This window comes from Filicampus tigris, chromosome 14 (genome assembly GCF_054856515.1).
Source record: "Filicampus tigris isolate MCC_2025a chromosome 14, RoL_Ftig_1.0, whole genome shotgun sequence".
NCBI lineage: Eukaryota > Metazoa > Chordata > Actinopteri > Syngnathiformes > Syngnathidae > Filicampus > Filicampus tigris.
This window is the reverse complement of record NC_141230.1, coordinates 17,642,383-17,666,028: the sequence shown is the minus strand read 5'-3', so window position 1 is coordinate 17,666,028 and position 23,646 is coordinate 17,642,383. Positions and strand designations below refer to the sequence as shown.

General features: G+C 42.7%; 3 protein-coding genes across 4 annotated transcripts in view; all 3 read right to left on the bottom strand.

Moving 5' to 3' along the window:
• Positions 1-48: 48 nt before the first annotated feature.
• LOC147136603 (acetylcholine receptor subunit alpha) lies at positions 49-8,869 on the bottom strand. 2 transcript variants are annotated; one of them, XM_086051326.1, is made up of 9 exons: positions 8,614-8,869; positions 6,930-7,072; positions 6,769-6,813; positions 5,712-5,821; positions 5,115-5,310; positions 3,736-3,973; positions 2,477-2,700; positions 1,118-1,354; positions 49-1,024 (listed from the first exon to the last, which is right to left on the bottom strand). In XM_086051326.1, the coding sequence occupies exons 1-9, from the start codon at positions 8,654-8,656 to the stop codon at positions 896-898; spliced, it is 1,365 nt and encodes a 454-aa protein (XP_085907452.1). In that variant the 5' UTR covers positions 8,657-8,869; the 3' UTR covers positions 49-895. The 2 variants fall into 2 exon arrangements, with proteins under 2 accessions (XP_085907452.1, XP_085907453.1); XM_086051327.1 differs by lacking the exons at positions 6,930-7,072; positions 8,614-8,869 and having other exon boundaries at positions 5,115-5,591; positions 6,769-6,781.
• Positions 8,870-12,704: 3,835 nt separating this feature from the next.
• Positions 12,705-23,243, bottom strand: chn1 (chimerin 1). Its single transcript, XM_086050978.1, has 7 exons — positions 22,634-23,243; positions 21,170-21,254; positions 17,017-17,190; positions 16,354-16,431; positions 14,675-14,812; positions 14,344-14,449; positions 12,705-12,942 (listed from the first exon to the last, which is right to left on the bottom strand). The coding sequence occupies exons 1-7, from the start codon at positions 22,883-22,885 to the stop codon at positions 12,771-12,773; spliced, it is 1,005 nt and encodes a 334-aa protein (XP_085907104.1). The 5' UTR covers positions 22,886-23,243; the 3' UTR covers positions 12,705-12,770.
• atf2 (activating transcription factor 2) overlaps positions 23,055-23,646 on the bottom strand; it is a 33,469-nt gene continuing 32,877 nt past the window's right edge. The window contains exon 13 of the mRNA XM_086050977.1: positions 23,055-23,181. Within this exon, the coding sequence (XP_085907103.1) occupies positions 23,145-23,181 (37 nt within the window). The 3' untranslated portion in view covers positions 23,055-23,144. The remainder of the gene's footprint in view (positions 23,182-23,646) is intronic.

The following is a 23,646-nucleotide window of genomic DNA, read 5'->3' as shown; positions in this document are numbered from 1 at the left end:
AGAAGAGCACAACGTTGTCTCATTACATTGTGCAGATATAATTAAAGATTTCATGACTCATTCTGTAGTTATCAAACAGAACATATTGTGTGTTGGGCTCTATTCTAAGATAATTTTTATGCAGATTAATTGTCAAAGTGTCGATTAGTTTTGTACGTGGTTTCTTCAAACCGTAATTCATATAATACGATGGCATTTGGCACACCTCAGTATTACTGGTAATATCCACAGCACATCGTAAAACATGAAAAAATTCTCATTATTATTCTTATAGGATTTATTGTAGATATGTTGACTTACATACTGACTTTGTACATCACTTCAGTTTCATACAAGCACCAAAAAGGACAAACTACTCTACAATGATATATGAAACAGATATGCATAATGATATTGTAAAACATGAATAGTCATTTCAAAACACCAAAAAGCAAAACAGGGAGTGCCACAGAAAACATGTAATGAGGTACACTTCACATTGAGCAACCATAAGGCATCTTCGAGCAGTCATTCTCAAAAGTGTGGTATGTGGGCTCCCTCTAGTGGTATGAACAAAAACCACTGCCCGAGTACAGTTCAGTTGTATTTATCTTTTCAACTTCATACGTTTTAATTTGATTTTTAATAACTAGTTTTTAAACACTAATTTAGATATTAATATTTTAATTAATTTTCAATATATTTTAAATGTATCAATATTTAATGACATTTTTCTCCCCTTTCGCTTACGATACTTTTAAACGTACTTTTTAGGAATAAAACCTCTCTCATTTTCGCTTAACACTTACCACTCTACTGTATTTTATTGTTGGTCATGATGGTGGTACTTAGATAGCTAAGTATATTTTTTAGGTGGTGCGGCACTTGGTTGTAAAAAGTTTTGAGTACCGCTGATCTAGAGCATGCTGAGCTCAATGAGGCGTCCGGCAAACACGCCTAACGTGCCGATGAGACACACAGCCATGAAGACACACAGCAGGATGTGATCCAACACCATGGCCACAAACTTCCACTCCTCAGCAGCCTGGACAAAGTCAACAGTGGGACACTTGTCATCCACACAAGAAATATAGGCCACAGCGGAGAACAATGTCAATAAAACCACTGGTCGCATTACATTGTTGGATTCTTCGTCCGATTTCATCGTCTCCGCAATGTACTTGACACCTTCGATGGCACTGCGGACATCAGGATTTTTGGCTAAGGGTGACTGGTAGGGCACGGCGGAAGCCTGGTTGCCAGAGATGTCGGAGATGTCAAAGTCGCCCCCGTAAATGTTCTTTACTGGCTTTTCCTTTCCGGGACGCTTCATCGTTGAGAAGAACATAATGTTCGGGATGGTTTCGATAAAAAGCTGCTCCCCCAAAAGAAAACAAACTTTTGTCAGGGGTCATAACTTACATGAGCTCCTCTTAGTTATCAACAATTATTTAACAATTACTTTACCAAACATAACATACACTGTAAAAAACACAACTTGTAATTTTGTCTAAAACATTCATTTAAGTTGGAACAACTTTAAAATAAAAATTATTGACATTTAATGAAGAAATAAAACGTATTTTTTTCAAGAATATGTTCCCAGCAGGCCCACTAGTTGAAACGCGGCATTCTGATTATATTGCGTTTGTGGAATAAGTGTTAATCCACTCGTTTTTAGCCATCTCCGGGGGCGGCCATTTTGTTTTCTGTCGACTGAAAATGACATCACAACTGCTCACAACGACCAATCACGGCTGACCTGTTTTCTGGATCTGAGCCGTGATTGGTCGTTGTGAGCAGTTGTGATGTCATTTTCATTCGACAGAAATGACCAAATGGCCGCCCCCTGAGATGTTTGAAAACGGGTGGATTAGCTCAATATTAACGCAATATTAATCAGACTGCCTTGTTTCAACTAGTGGCCTGCATAGAACATATTCTTGAAAAAAAAAACATGTTTGGGTTAACTTCCACTTTAAGGCAACAATGTTAGTTAGCACAACAGCGCAAGCTAGTTGTTTGCGCCAAAAGCATTTGCTAAGTTGTTTTTACTTATACCTTTTAAGTTGGGTGACAATACAACGGACAATTAGTTCTGCAAACACAAATATTTTGTTGAATTACCCAACTTAAAATTTGATCCGTTTGTTGCCTTGACAGTTTGAGTTCACCAACTTTTTTCCTCTACTGTGTAGTAGTACAGTGTTCCATTTTAATAAACATAAATGTATAACACAGTGTGTGGTTAAATATAGTTAAATATTCTTACCAATTTACTGTATGGCAAGTCTTTCTATCTATCTATCTATCTATCTATCTATCTATCTATCTATCTATCTATCTATCTATCTATCTATCTATCTATCTATCTATCTATCTATCTGTCCACTAGATGTCAGTATAACAAAAGGACAGAAGGCACCATTCTGCACATTCTGTAGATACAGTCGCTAGAAATCCTGAGAAGAAATGTCATTTCCTGTCATCCGCTGACCTTTCGCACCCAATCGGGCATGGTGTGTGTGCTCGGGGAGCGGTGGTGAGTGTTGATGACGATGACGGTGATGATGATGGAGGCGATGACGAAGACCATGGTGAAGAGCATGTACTTCCCAATGAGCGGGACCGCGCTGGAGGTGGACGGGATCAGCTCCACAATGACCAGCAGGAAAACGGTCAGGGAGAGCAGGACGGAGATGCTCAGAGTCATCTTCTCACCTGGATGACACGACGATTGCATCACAGTCCATCGGAAATACTTTCATATTTGGCTCGGTTAACGACAGCAATGTTTTAGCCGACTTTAAATCGAACGTGCTAAAAATGATAACCCTGAGAAACTGCTGTCGGATTTAATCCAATTTATTAGTGCTAGAACGCAAAGCGTGCTGTTTGCCATGGCAGTTATGACGGAGTGTATTTTGGCAGCAGCTACATTCGAAACGGGGCTCAAGTGATGTATTATAGATTAAAGCCGAGGCTTGCTTTCAGACAAGACAGCACAGAGGGACGCTACGTAATGAAGCAGACGTGCACAGTGGGAGCAGGGCCAGATGTGCACAGGAGCAGCAGAGCTGTTTGTGTAGTAGTCGGGAAAACCTCAGGCTGGCACGTGCAGTAGCGCTAGGGAGTCAGGATGCTGATTTTACCAACAAGGTATCAAAGGATATCATGGAAATGTTGCACACATTTTTATGACCTATTAAATTGCCATAACAATATTGAGGGGGGAAAAATTAGATTTTTCGAATTATTATGTTGACGTAATGGGTAATTCACCAGCATACAGACACTCTTTAACTAAAATGTATTTTAAAGGCTGGAACATAACTTTTTTTTGTTATCCATTAATTTTCAAATGAACTAGTTTAGAAAATAATCGGTAAAAATAGCGAATCACGCGTTATTATTCCTTGGTTAAGATGTCAATTACTGTATAAGCGTTCAGTTGTGTAACTGAAATGCCCTAAAATGCCACAAGACGGCGCCACAACCCAATCTAAAACAAACATAGTGTTTTGGCGCTATCTTGTGGCAAATGAGTGCCAAGGAACTCGGTTGAAGTGAGGGGCAAGCGCTTCTATGAGAGTACAAATCCCAGATTGATATAAAAGTAGTGATTTGGAATCATCTTGTGGCATCGATAGACATTTATAAACTTTTACCCATGGATTTTTTCGCTATCGGATTCCCATTTAAAATCGAAATGCTTTTCCAGTCAAAGCATGTACAATAGAAGAGAAAGCGGCTTACCAGAGTCTGTCGGCAGATAGAAGACAAGTCCGGTCAGGAAAGAGAAAAGCATGCACGGGATGATGACGTTGACAATGAAGTAGAGGGGGAGCCGTAGCATGAGGAAGTGGTAGGTGATGTCCAGGTAGGGCGTTTCTGGGCAGCAGGCGTAGTAGACCCAGTGCTTCCAGCTGCGGAAGTCTTTCATCACCCACTCGCCACTCTCCATGAAGTTACTCAAGTCGGGGCGATCGCTATCCTGCCGAGGCAAAGCAACATTTGTAGGCAACAAAATTCCAGAGATATTTTTCAACAATGTTTTTTTTTTACAGTTTAACTATGATACTAAAGTAGCCCTAAACACATCAATTGGATACACAAAGACAAAGAGGTACGGGAGAATTTGGAACTTCAGCCAACAAACGATCAAACGTTTTGAAAGGCACAAACACGTCTGATAATTATTACTAATAGATTCATAATACCAATGTGTTGTTCTATCAACAGTGTACAGGATTGTATTTTAATTAAGCGTCAGTTTGCTGTGCTGCTGTTAACATCCAATGTGTCATAACGTCAAATTAGCTCATTCCTAATTCAGGCGTTTGTGCAAATAAAATCGCATACAAAGTTTAGCGACTCATTACTGACCAAGGTGATTATTCATACCAGCACCCAAGTTAATATACTTTAAAAGCCGTGTTTTAATAGCATTTACCATGTTTAAAGTGACCATCTACCTTTGCATTGGGAAAGCTAACAAATGCTAAGAAACAACTCAAAACGCCATATACGGGCGATTGACCAGCATCCGTGTTGTAATTATAAACCTTTTAAAAAACTTTTATCCGAACACAAACGTTTAGATTAATATTACTTCACAGGTTTGGATGTCTGTATTATACTGCCCCCAGGTGGCCATGGCATGCACACAAGAAGGCGCAACACAATTTCCATAGCATTGAAACAAATCTTATTTAATTCTTCCGATTCTATTTAATTATGTCATTGCTGTGCGTTTTTTTTTATCAAATTAAGTATAATATAACAGTGTCTTCTTATCTTCTGCCGCCTGAAAATGACTTCACAACTGCTCACAAGGACCAATCACGGCTCAGATTCAGAAAACAGGTCAGCCGTGATTGGTCGTTGTGAGCAGTTGTGATGTCATTCTCAGGCGACAGAAGACAAAATGGCCGCCCCCGGAGATGGCTAAAAACGAGTGCTACTTAACTTAAGATTCCACAAAAGCAGAACTAATCACAATGCCGTGTTTCAACTAGTGGGCCTGCTGGGAACATATTCTTGAAAAAAAAGATGTTTGGGTTGACTTCCGCTTTAACCCAGTGGTTTTAAGAGTGCATAGAAACCGGGTGACAATTTTGAATTTGTGTCATTACAGGATTGACCACGACCAAGTTCCCATCATAGGTCCAGGTGCCCAGTTTCATGCTGCAGTTCTGCAGGTCAAAGGGGAAGTGCAGCACAATGATCTCGCAGTAGCTCTTGAAAATGGCAGGAGGGTTCCACGTGATCAGTCCCGTGTGCTCCAGCAGCACTTTGGTCTCGTGCACGATGGCAAAGTCGCCATCGGCGCTGCGGGCAGAACAAAAACCACAGCCAGTTGTCAACATAGTTTTTAACGATAACGCCGGGCGACGCCGGCGCCCGAGGAGGAGCCCGGGCTCAGCGTGTCGCTCGTTGTTTTGGCAGCCCAGCAGGTTGTCGAGAGTGGGGAAAACAGTGCTACGTGTCAGACGTAACATATGAAGTGTGTGTGTGTGTGTGTGTGTGTGTGTGTGTGTGTGCGTGTGGAAGGCTTACCGCGCAGGCTATATTTAGCCTGATGCAACCTTACCCGAGCTTCCACAAGCGTACTGGAAAGAGTGAAAACACGACTGACAGGTGTTTCGCTTGTTTTCAGGAGATCACACGGCTCACCATATAGATCACAAATAGCAGACATGAAGAGAGTCAAAGAAGGCACCACGACATACTTGTTGTAGAGCACCAGATCCGGACGCCAAATGTCGGTGGAGGGAATTCTGATCTTTCTGATGCCGCCATAATCCTCCGGGTTCCACTGCAAGTTGACATCTTTCCATTGCTGGGAAAGAAAAGCAGACAATGGAAAGTGAAGCAAACAGCTCAACAATGGCAAATTTTAGGTTCCCTGCCACTATACATTGCTCGATTCTTAAAACGGAAATCAATCCAAACATATACTTTTCAAGAAAATGTTCCCAGCAGGTCCACTAGTTGAAACACGGCATTCTGATTAATATTGCGTATGTGGAATAAGAGTTAATCCACCCGTTTTCAGCCATCTCTGGGGGCGGCCATTTTGTCATTTCGGTCGAATGAAAATGACATCACAACTGGTCACAACGACCAATCACGGCTCATCTTCAGAAAACAGGTCAGCTGTGATTGGTCGTTACCTGAGCCCCGAGCAGTTGTGATGTCATTTCCAGTCGACAGAAGTGACAAAATGGCCGCCCCAAGAGATGGCTAAAAACGAGTGGATTAACTCTTATTCCACAAACGCAATATTTATCAGAATGCCTTCTTTCAATTAGTGGGCTTGCATAGAGTATATTCTTGAAAAAGGTATGTTTGGCTTTGATTTCCACTTTAAGTTTGCTGATAAAACAAAAATATCGTCTGTGTGTTGAAAAAAAAAAAGGCAATTTTTTGCAGTCAAAACACGATTCAAAACACCTCTTGGCATCTAATCATTGTGTGGATTTTTTAAATATTTATTCCTCCTCACATTTTAACGGTGCATATCATTCCCTCCCCATATGCAAACTCCATTATCGAACAAAAGGTGCTGGTCGTTAAAATATGATAGTTACTGTTTTATATTTTCTCATTTGAAACAAAATATTGGGCTTTTTTTCCAAAATCAAATCATAGAATGAAAAGCAATGATGTCTGTGAGGGGAGGGGAGGGGAGTACTTTTGCCACCTTTCACATTCATGTTCTGGGGCTCCACAAGACTGCCTGATGATTCATAAATGAACCAAAATAATCACAAAGTGTTCTCAAACCTGCTTGAGTCGCACATTACTGCTGACAATCTGGTTGACTTCATCCTGTGGATGCCATAAATGTGTTCAGACAGCTGATAAAACAAAAATCTGAGCAGAGCATTATTATTTTTTGTGTGTGTGTGTGTGTGTGTGTGTGTGTCTGCGTCTTGAAATCTTACCACGCTGATAAGCTGGATGAGCTGCAGGCCCACGGTGACAACCACCGGGTCCTTGAAGTGACTGACGGGCCGGACCACCTTGTTGTAACCAGTGAAGAGGGTTTTGACGAGTTGGGTTTCATCATCGGAAGCCCAGGTGGCAGCTCCACAAGAAAGAAAGCACACAGGACGCGCTCATGGGCTTGTTTACAAAAGGATTACCAGCAGGCGTATTTAACAGCATGACGACTCCTGCGTGGGGGTTGCTTGTAATTGTGTTGGAAAGCGATTACGGTCCCTTATGAATTTGACAGAAATAGATGTGACAAGTGTCCGACACACACTTCTACTACATGTGTGTAGCCTTTGTGTGCGCCATGGTACAACAAATGCGTGTTGAAGCACACGCGGATGAAAATGTCACACTTTTGGGGCACTTTATGAATGAATTTCAGATGGATTAGTCGGGGTAAGTGAATGTATTTCTGTAAAGAAATGTGTGAATGCTGAAAAGCTGATGCAGAACTGGAAAGCCATCTCAAATTTGGTTTGTATCTCCAAAAAAAAAACAAAAAAAAAAAAACCTCAGGGCACCACTGCATGAGTTAAATTTTGAATATGTTTCCATTCCATTTGAATGGGATTATGACACATTTTCTTATTTAGATTGTAAAAAACGTTTGTCAAGATATAAACTCACCATTGACTGACGTGAATATTTTGTGGTTGGAATGATTTGAATCAATGGACGGCTTAAGGCGATAGCGTTGAACCATTTTGAAAAGTAATGTAATTGTGATTTTTTTTTCTCCCCCTCAATATTGTGATTGCGATTTAATGTATGATTTTTTTTTTCAAGGCCTCTTCCCATGCATTTTTTTAACAAACACGAACAATAAATGAATCAAACAGTATTACATTTATTACACATGTTTTGGTGTTATGCTGAAATAAAGGTGAATGAAGCACATTTTAATATGAAAGACATTTTAGCTGCTTCAATTTGTGTCGTTAACTTACTAAACACTTTGACTTGCAGTCTTTTAAGCGTTCACTATGGCAACTTGACAAAATTCTACCAAACGAGTGTGGCGTAAAACACAAGTCAGTCAATAATGGAAACAAATCTGTTGCTTTAGCGCTTCAATATTTCATGTTTCAAAAAACAACACTATGTAAACGTTCGACCGCATTTATTAAGCATTGAACTATATAAAGACTTTTTTTTCCAAACTGCTGCCTTTGCAACTAGAAAATGTCATTCTGCTACATTGTGATGTTGATTTAAATTCAATTAATTGTTCAGCCCTAATAAAGGAAAAACACCTTCTCCTCCACATTTATGTCAGACGGGCCAATTTTATTTCTCAGTTCACCTTGACGCAAAGGTCATTTGACAAAGACATGTTTGAATGGTTGGATGGTTCAATTGGAAAAAAAAAACTATTACGGAATGGCATGCTACTGGTTATCATGCCGAGACGTGCTGACGGATGGGGAAAAAGATGGAAAAGCCAAATGAGGAGGCCTGCACGTGCCCTTGTCACCCAAACATCAACATCACTCATTAGTTTTGATTTGGGTCGGGTTGCAGTCTCCTGGCAGCCTCTTGAATATGTATTGAAAATACGAGATGGTTTGGAAATGAAAAGCTAAAAACCAACAACAAAAGTCGCATTCCATTCAGTTTTCGACCAGTTCTTACCTGTCAGGATGGTTAGATGAAAAATGAGCGATACCACATTCATTGTTGTCAATCAATCCGCTCATCCAATAGTCCTCTCCAACTTGAGCGCGTCGCCTGTTGACCACTAGAGAATTGCGAAGGTTTGACCGACCTAAAACATTCTTTCACAACTGGCAAATGACTCGGTGCACATGCGACGCCTTGGGCGAGCTCGCTCTTGGCAGCGGTCGCGTTGTTATTGTCCCACGGCCGATGGCTGAGTGAGTGGCTGACAACGCTCGTTACTCGAGAGGGACACGCTCTGTGTCGCGCCTTACGAGATCAACATGCCACAGTAATCCGTCACTAAAATACACCGCGGTGAACTTGACGGCCGGCGCACAACTTCTACGAGACATGAAATGACCACATTGAAAACTCTTGCTAGACTCCGCCCACCGAAACACGAAGAAAGATAAACATTGAAGTTGTATTGTGATATTGTTGGAGAAGTTGGAATTGTAATTTATCAATGGAGGGCCATGGATTTGATACCTGGGCCTTCATAAGGATTCACCCAAGTGAATCCACCTCCTAATACTACCACTAACATGTCACCATTATAGAAATTAACATGTATGGTAAACGTTTTTTTTTTTTTTTAAATTAATCTAATAATATGACAATAATATTAACTATTTAAAGGGGAAGTCAACCCAAACATATTTCTTTCAAGATTATGTTCTATGCAAACCCACTAGTTGAAAGAGGCCATTCTGATAAATATTGCGTTTGTGGAATAAGTGTCAATCCACTCGTTTTTAGCCATCTCTGGCGGCGGCCATTTTGTCATTTCTGTCGCCTGAAAATGACATCACAACTGCTCACAACGACCAATCGCGGCTCAGATTCAGAAAACAGGCCAGCCGTGATTGGCCGTTGTGAGCTGTGGTGATTTTCAGTCGACTTAATTTATATTCCACAAACGCAAAATTAATCCGAATGCCGTGTTTCAACTAGTAGGCCTGCTGGGAACATATTCTTGAAAAAAATATGTTTGGGTTGACTTCCGCTTTAATACATCGTTTCTACCAGACAGGCTGTGAGGATGAATTTCAAATCAGACTGGTTCATGTAATAGTCTCTAATACTGATTAAGATACATTTTACAACACTACCAGTGATTCTGAAGGCCCTGAGCAGATTAGATTCTCATGGAAACAAATAGAGGCTGAAATCTGACTGGACAAAAAGTACGGCATGGATGGCTAGCTGGCTAGCCAGCTGTTTAGCTGGCTGACTAGATGGCTAGTTAAGACAGCTAGCTAGCTAGCTTGATTTTGTTATTTGTTGTTGTTTTGTATATGTATTTGTAATATTTTCCAAGAAGTCATGAGTATGTATTTATTCTGGAATATTGAGAATTTTTTTTTCATTATTATTTGGAAATTTAAAAAAAAGAGATTTGATAACCAGACTTTTACTTATATATATGTATATTTTTTCTATTGTTGGTGCCACGTCTCCTGCGCTTGCTCGCCGCTTTGGTGCCCCGTGACGGGTCAGTCGGTTCAATATCCTCACGCCCACCGTGCGTTCAATCAACTGCTCGCTCAACCACAGGCCTCATTCATCTCACTTAGGGTCAAATCAGCGTTTTGGCAACATCTGAATAAAGAGAGATCCACCCCAACCCTCCTCCACTCTCTCCAAATTTACCCTTTTGGAGTCTTTATGTGACACTTATAAGTTACCATTGAATTTGCGCTTTTATTTTGCAAAAAAACGTCACCCTCAGCCCTTGACCAATTTGAACGAAACGTGAGTATTTTCTGTTTAAACATCAGCGATGAGTCATTGAATTTGAATGAAAATAATGTGCAATGTCTGAAGGGCAAGCACAATAAAAGAGGACAACATAAGACTACTAAATACGTACGGCTCAGTGAGCAATAACAGAAGAATGCGAACACGCTATGCAAACAAGAGCAACGTCGAAGCAGAATAAACGACGTTTGTAAATCTATTCAGCACAGCGGCCAACAAAGGTCACTTATCTCATGGATCACAGCTCTTGAAATGAACTCTCATTAATGACAACGGGGCCCATCCAACGTCGACAAAGCAGCGGCCAACCGCGAGCTTATCACAGCATCGAACCCGCCGATGAGTAGCTCGATGGCGACGCGTAGATGACGCTTTGATAAATTTGGGGGATGCTTAACGCTTGGATGAAAATCCAATTTTTCCACCGCACAATCACCAGGAGACAAGTGAGGGTTTGGCTCACGTTAACCAAAGGTGACGCCAGGGCCCGACAGTCGACTGATTGGATGTCAAGCACTGATTGCGTCTTGGTTGCTTTGTGGGATGGAAAAAAAAAAAAAAAAAAAAAAAAAAAAAACCCACAGTAGAAGCGACAGACATGAAGGCAAGACAACAATGAAAGGAGAAACGAATATGACAAAGAATTAAAGGATAAGTGTATCGGTACACAAACTAATTAATTGGTTCTTGAATCCTATTGGACCCCCCAAAAATACATATATATACATATATGCTGTACATATACATACAGTATATACATATACATATATACCGTATATACATATGTATATGAATACATACACACATATATACAGTACATATACACATAAATACATATCCACATATATAAATACACATATATGAATACATATACACATATTATACACATATATTGTACATATATATATATACACATATGTATATACACGTACGTATATATAATATATGTATACATATATACATATGTACATATACACGTACACACATATATACATATACACACATATGTACATATACACATATATACATATACATATGTACATATACACGTACACACATATATACATATACACACATATGTACATATACACATATATACAGTACATATACACATACACATATACACATATATACATTATTACAGTACATATACATATATACATATACACATATATATACATATACAAAGATATATATGCCTTTTCTCAGTCTTATTCTTGCTTTACAGTTTGAAGTGTCAAAGTACTTACGTCCTCACCGTATTCGAATAGCAACATTTGTGACATACAGTATGTGACATCATGTGTCATTACTGCCTGCGTAAATCAGCACGCGTGCGTTCAACGGCGTTGGCCGGTTTGAGTTTCACACTGAATTACTGTGAGTGATGGAGGAGTTCAGGCACGGTCACATGGCGTGATGCTTTTAGGTACAACCCGTCATTGGCGATAATTATGCATAACTAAGGACAAACAGCGCCTTTCTCAAGGTTACCCCTGCAGCCAGCTGCAACACGCATGAACCACACACAAGATATTATTGAGTTAATTTTCCATTCAAATGGGAAGATGCAAGCTATTTTCAGTCCGACATGTGATTCTTCTTTAGACAAGAAATCAGCCGCGATACGTTTCAGCACTCCCGCGACCTTGCTCGGTTTTTACATTGAACTGTTCACGTCAGGTGAATTCACGACACTCACAAGGCCGTGTTTTATCAGTTTAATAAACCGAACCGATCATGCACACACAACTTGTGTACAAATGAAGACAGTACAAAATGAATTCACAATTTAATGCTGCTCGCAGTACAACAAAAGTCAGGCAAAATGCACCAGTGTGTACACATTGACGGGAAAAGTCTGAAAGGCTCATTCAACAAAGAGGTAATAAAAAAATAAGACATTGTAAAAAGTACACCCAGACCAACCCCCCCCCCCCAAAAAAATTACAAATCAGTAGCTTATTTTTAGTTGAATCTATACAACGCTTAAATACATGACTTTATGATAAGAAGGTGGGAACATGGACTAAATCTATCACAGCACAGACAAAAAACAAAAACAAAAAAAAAAACACAGCGTAACAATCTTTCCACATGCTGAGATACGACCACAAAGCACCGATGCATGCTGGTATGTCAGCTTGACGTATAAATCCCCCGACAGAAATGGGGAGGCATATAGTACAGAGTGTAAGGTTCATCATCTATACCTAGTGCATGGTAGGAAGAGTCCATACAAAGGGCATTTAAAAAAAAAAAAAAAAAAAAATGAATCAATTCATTCACTTTTTTTTTTTTTTTTTTTTTTTCCTCATCAAAAAGCAGGTTTGAGGGCCTGCACGGCAACACGTTGTCCTGAGGCGTGTTCAGAAGAGGGCGTCGACATTTTTAATGAGCACCTCCACCACCTGCCTCTGGTAACGGATGTCATTGAGGGCGGTCATGGCGTCAAGATCCGGGGTGCGCATTAGGGTGGGCCCGAAAACAATGGCCAGGTTCTCGGCGTTCATTAGGTTGGATTTCTCGTTCTGGGTCACCCTGAAACATGATCATTACAAATGTGCTTTACTGGTCGCGACGTTCTTTAACCTCACTCGCCGCAGTCGGTACACTTGCAGACTACGCAACAAACAACAGCGGCATCGAAAATGTTGCAATTATCAATATAATAATGCTGCTTTGAGCAATACAGACAAATAAGTATTTTTACAACTATTTTTGCAGACGCGCCATCAATAAGGTGAAACTTTGGGCTATTTATAAAAGTCATTGAAGCACATTTAAACGGCACACTTTAGTCAGTCATTAATCACAAACTGGCGTTACCAGAATGTGGGTGGGCATTAGTCTTAGCTGGGGGGCAAAAAAGTGCCACAATGCTCAAGTAGGTCAAAATCCAGCGTTGGGCTACTGCACCTTTAAACATATTTTGTTGTTTCCTTAATTGAGATAACTGTTGTTGCGATTTGGGCTAAACAAATAAAAGTTGATTTGATTTTGATTTTTCTATACCCCATTCATCAGAACTACATTCAGTTTTCTTTGGATGGGCAGAGCGTGTCCCTGGGTGGGCACTGCCCCCCCTGCCCCCCTCTCTGTTAACGCCCCTGACCACAAATATATCTTCTAGGGCAAGACCGGTAAGGATTTTTTTTTTTTTTTTTTTAGGCAGATGCCAATTCCAATATTTGGCAGAATGAAATTCTGATTAACAATTAATTATTCGGTTTATTTAAAAAACATATCATGAATCAAATAACTTGATTTGGTCTTTTGACACTTACAACAAAAATATGAATTGCAGGTTGAACATTTGAATGTTTATACTTTTAATTTACCACACTTTACCCTTAAGTATTTGTTAGGGATGGGCAAGTATCGATACCAGGTATCGGTATCAGGCCAATCCCAGCTTTATTTTAAGGTATCGGGTACTCGTGAAGGATGCCAATACCAGCCACTGATACTAACTAAAGCAAAAAAATCCAATCAGAATCTTCCTTGCTATTGGCGTTGGGACTACACTGCGGCCGTTTGACACACTAGTGAATCATCATGTGCGTCAGAAAGACAAAAAGATCATTGTGTAAGTACTAGTAGTATCAGTACTTGGTAACTGTATCCGCGAGTACTCAAGAGTGAATACTTATATCCAACATCCCTCGTATTTAACTTTACAAGAGAGAAAATTCGCCGATTTTTTTTTTTTTGCCAATTTGTTTTTGGGGCGGGAGCTGAATGTCTTTCTCTTTTGTTTCACGTGTTTTCACACTAAGTACCATCATGGATATTTCAGTATTCATACTTTCTGCGACTACATCAAACGGGTGCCTCGGTGCAATCGAGGTTGGTCAACACTTGTTGGACAGCAAAAAAGCGAAAGAACCAAAACGCATTCGGTGAATTGTAACCGTTTCTTTATGGCTCGGGTGCGCTCACCTTTTCAAGTGCGCCATGAGATACTTGAGCGTTTCGTTGTGTGACGCGGGCAGCGCAGCCAGCGCCTCTCGGAAAGCTTCGAGCTTCTTGTCCGGGTCCGTGAGCTCTGACGGATGAGCGACATAACGGTTAAAGCGGGCGCAGCCTCACGGGGCCGCATTCAAGCAAATCGATGAAGCTCTTTCCTGCCGGGCGTTGGAAGCCATTAGCCTCTCCGAGGGAGAGAGCGCTAATGCGCATTACGGTAAACGTAGCTGTCAAACATTGACTGGATTTATTTCTTCGCAGCCGAGGTCGAAGCGCGGTGGCGCGGTTTGCCGTGGGCACTCACTTGCGGCCTCGATGAACCCGGGGTACGCGTTGTACGAGATGACGGGGACAGGCAGGTCCCGCAGGTAGAGCTTCAAAGCGCCCGTGACGATGTTGATGTCTTCGTACGCTCTCACCGAGATGTCCGTCTTCTCGCCGGCTGCGAGTGATGAGCGATGGGACAGCGACAGTGGATGGAAGGAGGCAAAGAAGGGGAGGCAAATGAGAAGCGGGCAGAGTATCGCGCCCGCCCCGACGCCAGTGGTGTCTTTGGGAGCGCGCGGCGGCCTTTGATTGCCACTCTCCCTCGGTGGCGCGCGCTTTGGCGAGCGGGCCGTGGCCTACTTGGGCTGGCGGGGCTGAACATTGCGCCGCTGCGAGCTGGAATGACACTCTGTCATGGATGATCTCCCACATGCCCGTCTGGGAAAGTCCACTGCCCCAGTTAAAATTCACAGCGCACTTGCCCGGCACAGCCCGACACATCTGATTTTTCAAGATCACGTTGGAGCATTACTATTTTCTTTCTCACATGGCTGCACGGCTTCATTATATTTTGAATTCGCCTCGTTGCTGGTAAAACTAACCTATGCGTCAATACTATCTTATGACATTGGAAGGTATATAACACGGCAGGACCTTTTAAAGGGGAAGTCAACCCAAACATATTTTTTTCAAGAATACGTTCTATGCAGGGCGGCACGGCGGTCGAATGGTTAGCACGTCCGCCTCACAGTTCAGCGGTCGCGGGTTCGATCCCGGCCAAGGCGGGAGGTTTGCATGTTCTCCCCGTGCCTGCGTGGGTTTTCTCCGGGTACTCCGGTTTCCTCCCACATTCCAAAAACATGCACGGTAGGTTGACTGGACACTCTAAATTGCCCCCAGGTGTGATTGTGAGTGCGGTTGTTTGTCTCTGTGTGCCCTGCGATTGGCTGCCAACCAATTCGGGGTGTCCCCCGCCGACTGCCCGAAGACAGCTGGGATAGGCTCCGGCACGCCCCCGCGACCCTTGTGAGGAGAAGCGGTAGAGATAATGGATGGATGGATGTTCTATGCAACCCCACTAGTCTAAACGTGATATTCTGACGAATATTATGTTTGTGGAATACCAATTAAGCGGCAAAACCCAGCGGTTTTTATCCATCTCAGGGGGCGGCCATTTTGTTACTTGCTGTCAACTGAAAATGACGCCACAGTTGCTCAGGGCTCAGGTAACATCCAATCCACAGCTGGCCTGTTTTCTGAAGCCGAGCCGTGATTTGTAATTTGTTAGACTACCAAACGATGTCATTTTTTGACACCCCTGTATTGTGTCAAGCCTCTCACTATTCAACAAAAAATATATATATATGTTAAGCACTCCAAATGAAATACAAAATGGAATATCATTACATCATCACTTCATCAAATCATTCATAATCCAAAATGTCTGCAGTGTATTTCCCAATGTTCAAATATGAGTTATAAAAATATCCCAACGAGTATTTAAAGTGCAGTTCGGAGCTGCTCCCCCTTCAGGGGCTTCGTGTCAACACCGCGTGCGAGGGACACTTGGCTGTCACTCCCAGCAGGGCACTAATCCTTTCAATGTGTCACTTTCTAATTAATCTCAAGTGAAGGTCGTCACGGTTTGACGATGTACGACCGTGCAAAAGTCAGTCGGTCGTGGTGGTGCCAAAGGACAAAAGGAGGAAAGCGAACCTTTGTCGAAGGCCATCTTGACTTCTTCCACGGAGTCGCTGAACCCTGATATCCTGTAGAGACCTTCGGACTTCAGTCCTGAAGGACAAGGAAGACGCTTCAGGAAATGGAAATTTTAGCGAAATCTCGCTCGCTCGTTCGCCACTTCAAAATCGACCAACGGATGAAGCATATCGTCCCCACGTATCGAGATACAAATTAAATCGTCTTTCATTGAAAGGATGCACATCCCTTATATACACGCGCACACGTTGTATATATGTACTGTATACACATATACACATTACAGAACATACATAAACGTATATAAATATCGTGTATGTCAGGCTAAAATAACGGGCAGATGCAAATCGTTTTCTGCATCACTAAGCAACCTAACAAAGACATATATCAAACTGAGACGTCAGTCAGGGGCAGGCAACGAGGAAGCAATCAGCCCCCGACATCGTTTGAGTGAAATACAATCAAGTTGGAACGGCGCAACGCATTCCTCATGACATATTGAGATGACTCTCGTCAGTACTGGGTGAATTTGAACGACAAAAGGCGAGAGTAGATATATCGCTAAATATCGTCAATATGGATGTATACATCGTCATAATCCCGACAGAAATAACCTTGAACGTTCCCGTAAATCTGCCAATCCATAGAAGGCGCACTCACCTCTCGACTCAATCTCTCGTATGCACATGTCCACCACCATAGGCCGCGCCGTGTTATGAGCATTCACCAGGGTGGTGAGGTCGCAGCTGTACACTTTCCGGACGTGCCTCAGACTGGGCTTGCAGTTGTCGGCGACCAGAGGCGAACACTGTTTGTGGACGTTGACGCCGCAGTCTGCAACGGAGACGCGGACGGCGTTTGAGAAGCGCTACAACGCCCATTTTGCCTGGCGGCGTGATCCTTTGTGGGGCTAAATAATAGATCCTGTTGACGGATTCTTTCAGTTCAGCAACCTAATGGAGCTTTTGTGTTGATTCAAATCCCAAAGTGAAATAATTGCGGGCTTTATTGTGTTTAGGCCAGCAGAAAAACAAAAACAACAACAACAACAACAACAAAGGACTTAGTCTTCTTAATCAATGTGTGCACTCGGAATGTCGTGGAGCCCCTCCTCCCCGCAACCATTATTATACACTAAACAGCCTACAGTTGTAAACGGTCGGTGGTCCTCGACGGCTGGATGGTTCTTAACGACGAGGCAACTGAGAACAGATTCTCATTTGCAACACTGACTGGGCTGCAGACGGCAAAGAGTCAAACAAAGCACATTGCCGGATAAAAGGTTCATTACAGGCTAAAAACAATGAGGTGAGTTTGATTTTTTTTTGGGGGGGTGGGGGGGTTGCAGAGTGTTCCGGTTGAAGTGAACATTATGCTACTGGCTAATAAATCACCGAATGGCTTCGGGGTCCAGAGTTCAAAGCAAACATGGTGCATCGGCATTTACACGCAAACGGAGCTAGCGCCAACAGAGCTGAAGTTAGCCCCGAGTGTAAATGCTTTTAAAGTCAAAACTGTTTTTTTTTGTTGTTGTTTTTTTTTAGACTTTCTATAATCAAGTCTTGGATTCTTCTGTTTTTTTTTTTAATAGTTCTCTAGTTGAATTCCCTTGTGTATGAAATGCGATATATGAATAAGGATGCCTTGCCTTGAAAATTGAAAAGAAGACTTTGGCAGTAAAGAGGTTCAAAACTGCTGGGACAGACAGTGAGAGTGGTGGTATGCATGGTGAGCAGGGAGTGAAGATAGGGTGGAGACTTGCCAATGAGTGTTTTATAGATTAACATGGACCGGTGAATTTTTATGTGTGAGTGAAGAGAGGACCAGTTCACCAGGAGTACAGTTCACAGTGACAGGCATTAAAAACGTACTATTACAACTTGCGGACTCTACAAGTAGAATGTCCAAAAAAAACGATTTAAAAAAATAAAATAAAAATACAGCGCAGGGAATATGATTGTGATTATATGTGTCAGTACCATAACGGATGTAAACGAGGGCAAAGCTGTTTCAGGGCAGGGTCCACCTTGTTGGGTGAACAAGGGACCAGTGGAGAACAGGCAACAAGAGAGACTCCCCTAATGCCTTTGTAACAGAGGCAGACGCACGCAGCGAATTAGAGGAACGCTAAAAAGGACGAGAAATGGAGGCGGGCCGCCGCTGTTGAGCTCAGTTTTTTTTTCTTTTTTTTTTTTCCAAATCCGAGCTCACGCAGCAACAATGGCAGCGGAAGCAGCAATTCAGCCGCTGCGGGCTATACTAGACCTACTTTCTCAGACTAAAATGGAGCAGCTCCTCTAGCTCTCAGATCTTTTGAGTCCTCTCTAATTTCAGAGAGGTTTTCATCTGCCTGTTTTTTTATTTTTTTTTATCCACCCACTCCAAAAATGTGCAATTTTTCTTTCCTCAAGTCTGCACCTTAAAGCGTACTATCTTCTCCGTGCAGAATCTGGAGACATTATTTAGATTAAGCGGCGGGGGCGGCGGGGGGTCCCGGGAGAGAAGGATGCAGCGTTTATATGCATTGGTGCAGAAATGTAATTACTTTAAGAGATGATTCTCGTAAGGGTATCTGACAGGCGGTATAATAGAGGAGGCCTGTGCTGCCTGTGTCCATGTGTGCGCAGCGAAAGCCTCCAAGAGTCCCAGGTGGGGCGAGGGAGGGTGCGGTGGACGTCCAAGGAAGCCCAGCAGATATGGGATGAAATTTTACTGCACTGTCAGCGGTTTTGTCTGGTTGCTATGGCGAGGAGGCGGCGGCGGCGGCGGCGGCTCCGTCTGGAATGGGGATATTTAACGGTGGCTTCTCCCACTGACTGACCTGCGCTTTTTTTTTTTTTTTTTCGTGCTCGTGAGTCTGATAAATAATTCATATCTAATAAAATTTAAGGATGAGTTGCGTGAGCGAGCTGATTGGCGGAAGGGGCGGCATTTGAATTTGTGTGGAAACAGAGCTGCTTCCCTTCGCTCCGAGCTCGGCGCCTCATTAAAGAGACATGCCAGCTTTGTTTTCCTTCATGGGCATGATGAGATGATACTTGGGGGGGGGTTGATGAGCAAATGTGGCACAACAAGCACCAAGCAAAGGCTGGCTCCCTGGAGCTCAGCCAAAACAGTTGAGCTCACACAAAGGGGGGGGGGAAGGGGGCGGTGGGGCACGTTTTTTGGTATGCAAATCTGAGCACCATGAGAGACTTTGGTGCCCTAGATTCTGGCGCTGGTGCTGGAGAGTGAAGGAATGGCAGCGCGAGACTCTTCAAAAGCCAGACCGCAAACATACGCGTCTTTAATTTGGTTGCTGTCAGCTTTCAAAATGCTTCAGCATTAACAATTAACATCCAAAAGCTACAGCTGACACCGGGTGTACGTGTGACACACTTTGTTTCATCAATAAAACATCAAACAGGCATCGGAGAAGGGTGTGAATTTTAACAGCTTCGGCTAAACAGAAAAGTGGCAACAGAACTTCTTTCGCTTAAAATATAGATGATGAGTTTTAATAGAATTGTTGAACATGGAATCAATTATCGTGCTGTGCATGCACACTCTAAAAATAGTTTAAAAAAAAAAAACACTACTTGGGTCAATTTGATGCAATTTCCTGGGTTGTTTTGGACAAAAAAAAAAAACCCTCAAAAAGTTGAATCAATTTTTTGGATTTAATTGCGGCCAAGGTGATTCTATAATAACCAACAAAAAAGCTAAAACTGAAAAAACAATTTGGTTAATGAAATCAAAAACAAACATGCTTTAAAAAAAAACAAAAAACAAAAAACAACTAAAATTAACTGAAACTACATATTGCATAACATTTATTCAAGTGTCACGATTGAAAAGTGCATAAACTTTTCCAGTAACTTTTCCTGATACACAGGACTGCAATAAATAAAACTCCATTCACAAAGCTCAACTTTAAGAACATCAAATGTTCTAAACAAATGTTATAGAACGTGAAAAACACAACATAACATAGGTATCGAAAGTATCGGTATTTCATCAACGTATCGCTAATCGGTATCGGCATAAAAAGTATCGTGATACATGGCGACACGATATTTTCACCCCAGCCCTAAAAATTAACTACAATTATCGTGAAAATGTTTTCATCTTGGTTAATTAATCTCGTACAGGAGTATTGGGGTTTATTCTAAACGCTTTTATTATGAATAACAGTCGTTTGCTAATTGTAGTTTACTTAACTTTACCGAGTGAGTTTTTTCTTTTTATCTTGCACTCCAAAAACACTCCACATATTGAAAAAAACTAAAACGAAAACTTATAAAAAATGAAAAATAAAAACTGATAAAAACAAACTTGCTCTGAAAACTCATTTAAACTGAATTTGAAAAACAAAAGTCCAAATGAAATAAAAAACAAACGACAATGAAAAATCCCAAACTAGTACAACCCTGTTTGTGACCCAACTGTTTTTAGAGTGCAGATTAGGTTATAAACAGCTATTATGACCGAAACTCTCCTAAAATCATCGCCACATGCAACTATATCAACGCAAAGGTCAAGACACGCCTGGTTGAAAAAGTTGTTTTTTTCTTTCCCAATTCAAAAGAAAGTCTCATGTTTTCAAATATACTCACGCTCACAAACACGGAGCACTTGATGTTACGTCACAGTAACCGAGTCCTCGTTCCACACTATTATACAACCCCCTAATCCAATGTTTTCACCGCTGGGATCGTGGATTAAAAGGCAAATAATCCAGCTCCAGATGTACTGAAAAACCAAGTAACCCATATCCGGCAATGCTCACTTTGTAATCAGAGGGGGAGACACGCGAGCGATTTTGAAATGGTACCTGCACACTTGACCCCCTGCGCCATCAGCCCCCACATGAAGCTGGCACAGTGCTCACACCAGTGAGGCCCACGGAAGGAATGCACCTGCAGCACAGACGACAATGACAGATAATAGTGGTTACGATACAATGTGCCACCAAAAAGAGTGCTCTTGAAAGACATTTATCTCGTGTGTGTCTCATTCTTTTCTTTGTCAGAAGGAGCCCTGGCTTCATTTTTTTGGGGGGACTAGACTAAAATACTTACCGGTTTATTGTTCGTTATGATCTCGTTGTTATATTCCATTATTTTTATAATCTGGAATAAATGTTGTTGTTTTTTAAACTGTTCTATTTTGAAGACTCAAATAAGTTACCAAATAGGGTTCCTCGCACAATAAAAAGCTACATAAAGTAAAGGAGGAGGATCCAACTGTGACAGAGGTTCAAACGGAATCTTCTGCCGACGACAGTAATGAGTGTCAAGTGTTTTGCCACGGCGACACAGTTGGGGTGGGGGGGGGGTGGTGGGGGTGACACGCCGCTAAGCGTGATGGGAAATTTGCTATGGAAACAGCCAACTCCACCAGGTAACAGCGGCCAGCCAATCAGGAGGGCCCCTGGGAGCCAGGAGCGGCAGTTTGAAGCTTCGTGTCAACACACAGCCGCTTCCGCAGACAAATCTAGAATAAGTCGCGATCATCGCATCAACAACAACGGGCATGATGTTTACAGCGTTGATTTTGAAATGCGGGGATTAGCGGCTCGAAGCTGCTGTTGGGAAACAAATATTTGTTCTGCCGCTTGGCTCAGTTGAAGTTATTCATTTATTAAATGGATCATTTACAGCATCATCTCATTAGTGGAATTGTGTGCTTTTATTTTGATTTTTTTGAAAGAAGAACATCAGTAAGCAGAAAAAAAAAAAAACAAACGGTTGACTCTTGAGGTTAGAAATCTCCATCTGGGTCTTAGATGTCGCGGTTTTCTCGGTAATGGGGCTTTTAAATACAGGAACTGTGCTCATTATAAATGTTAAAAAGGAACATTTATTTGTCAGGGACGGGGAACAAAGGAGGAGGCAAGAGGGCGGCATCAGTTCAAAGCCTCGGCTGGTACCATTTCCCCTTCCCGCTCCCGATTCCAAGCAGACCCAAACATGAGCGTCGGAACTACAACGCGCAGACGTACACTCGGGAGCTCTTTTGCCCACTCCATCGGCCTAATCTCTCCATCTGGCGCTCAAATTAACAGCAGCGGTACACAGGGCACCCCACGGATTTCTTTTCATCGGACACATCAAAACAGTTGTGTTTTTAATCACATCCCCCCCCCCTCCTCCTCCTCCCCTCCCATCGCATTTCCCCTTTGGGGAAGCGTGAGAAGCTGCCCTTTGGCCACACACGATGAAATGAATCGAACCTTTTGAAAAGCAACGCCAGGCCCCCGACTGAAGTTTTGCTTTCCAATCCCAGCCGCTCTCACCTTGAAGTTGTGCACTTTCTCCGATATGGGCGCCCGCTCGGTTTCCTTCAGCGAGGCTCTCCGGACCAGAGAGGTGAGCTGTGAATAGGCGAAGAGTTTAAGCGGCTGCCAGAAGGTGGCCGTGGGTTTCTCGGGCCCCATCCTCATCCCCAGAGCGGCTGCCAAAATCTCCTCCTGGTTGGCCTCTCGTTTGGCCCTTTGCACCACAGACTTGTCCTCCTTGAGAGCCTCGTAGGGCTCTTTGGACGGCATCCTAGGCTTGGCCGTCGTCCGTCTCCCAGCTCAGGTGAAGAGACAGCGACGAGGTCCACGCATGAAGAAGGCAAGTCCTTGCCGAACGACGATGAGGTGAGCTTGAAATGATTTTTGGAAAAGAGTCCAAACGGGGAGAGCCCTGGTAGCAATCGCAGAGGACTCGGGAGGAACAGACAAAAGGTTTCGGACCAAACAGCCTTGGCTTCTCGCGCGCTTCCCCGTCGGAGCACGTATGCAGATGAGATGCGCGGCGGCGTTAATCCTCTCCTCCCCGCGCCGAGTTGATATTCTCCCTGGAAGCGAAGGCAGAGCAGTGTTTGGATGCTGTCGGGGTAGGCAGAGAGAGGGGGAGGAGTGTGTGGGGGGTGGGGGGCGGGTCCTGTAGTAGTCACGGCTGATTAAATGGATCCCACCAGCCAATCGCGGCGCGCATTCATCAGCCACGGTGGCTGACAACCCCGCCCTCCCCCCCCAACCCCCGCGAGCTAGCGCCATCAGATAAGCGAGCGGAGGAGACGGAGTGGTAATGAGCAGTGAATGAGTCGCGCTGAGAGCGCTGGCGACAGCGGCGGGCCGTTCGGGAGAGAATTGAATTGTTGGATCCATTTAACGGATGGAGCGCTAAGAATGAAAAGACAACGTTGTGAATAAAGTGTCAAATACAGATTGACCTAAAAAAAAAAAAAAAAAAGAAAATCTTTGCCGCCTTCCAGATTTATTGTTTCAGACCAACAATACAATTTTATTACCTCCCATGT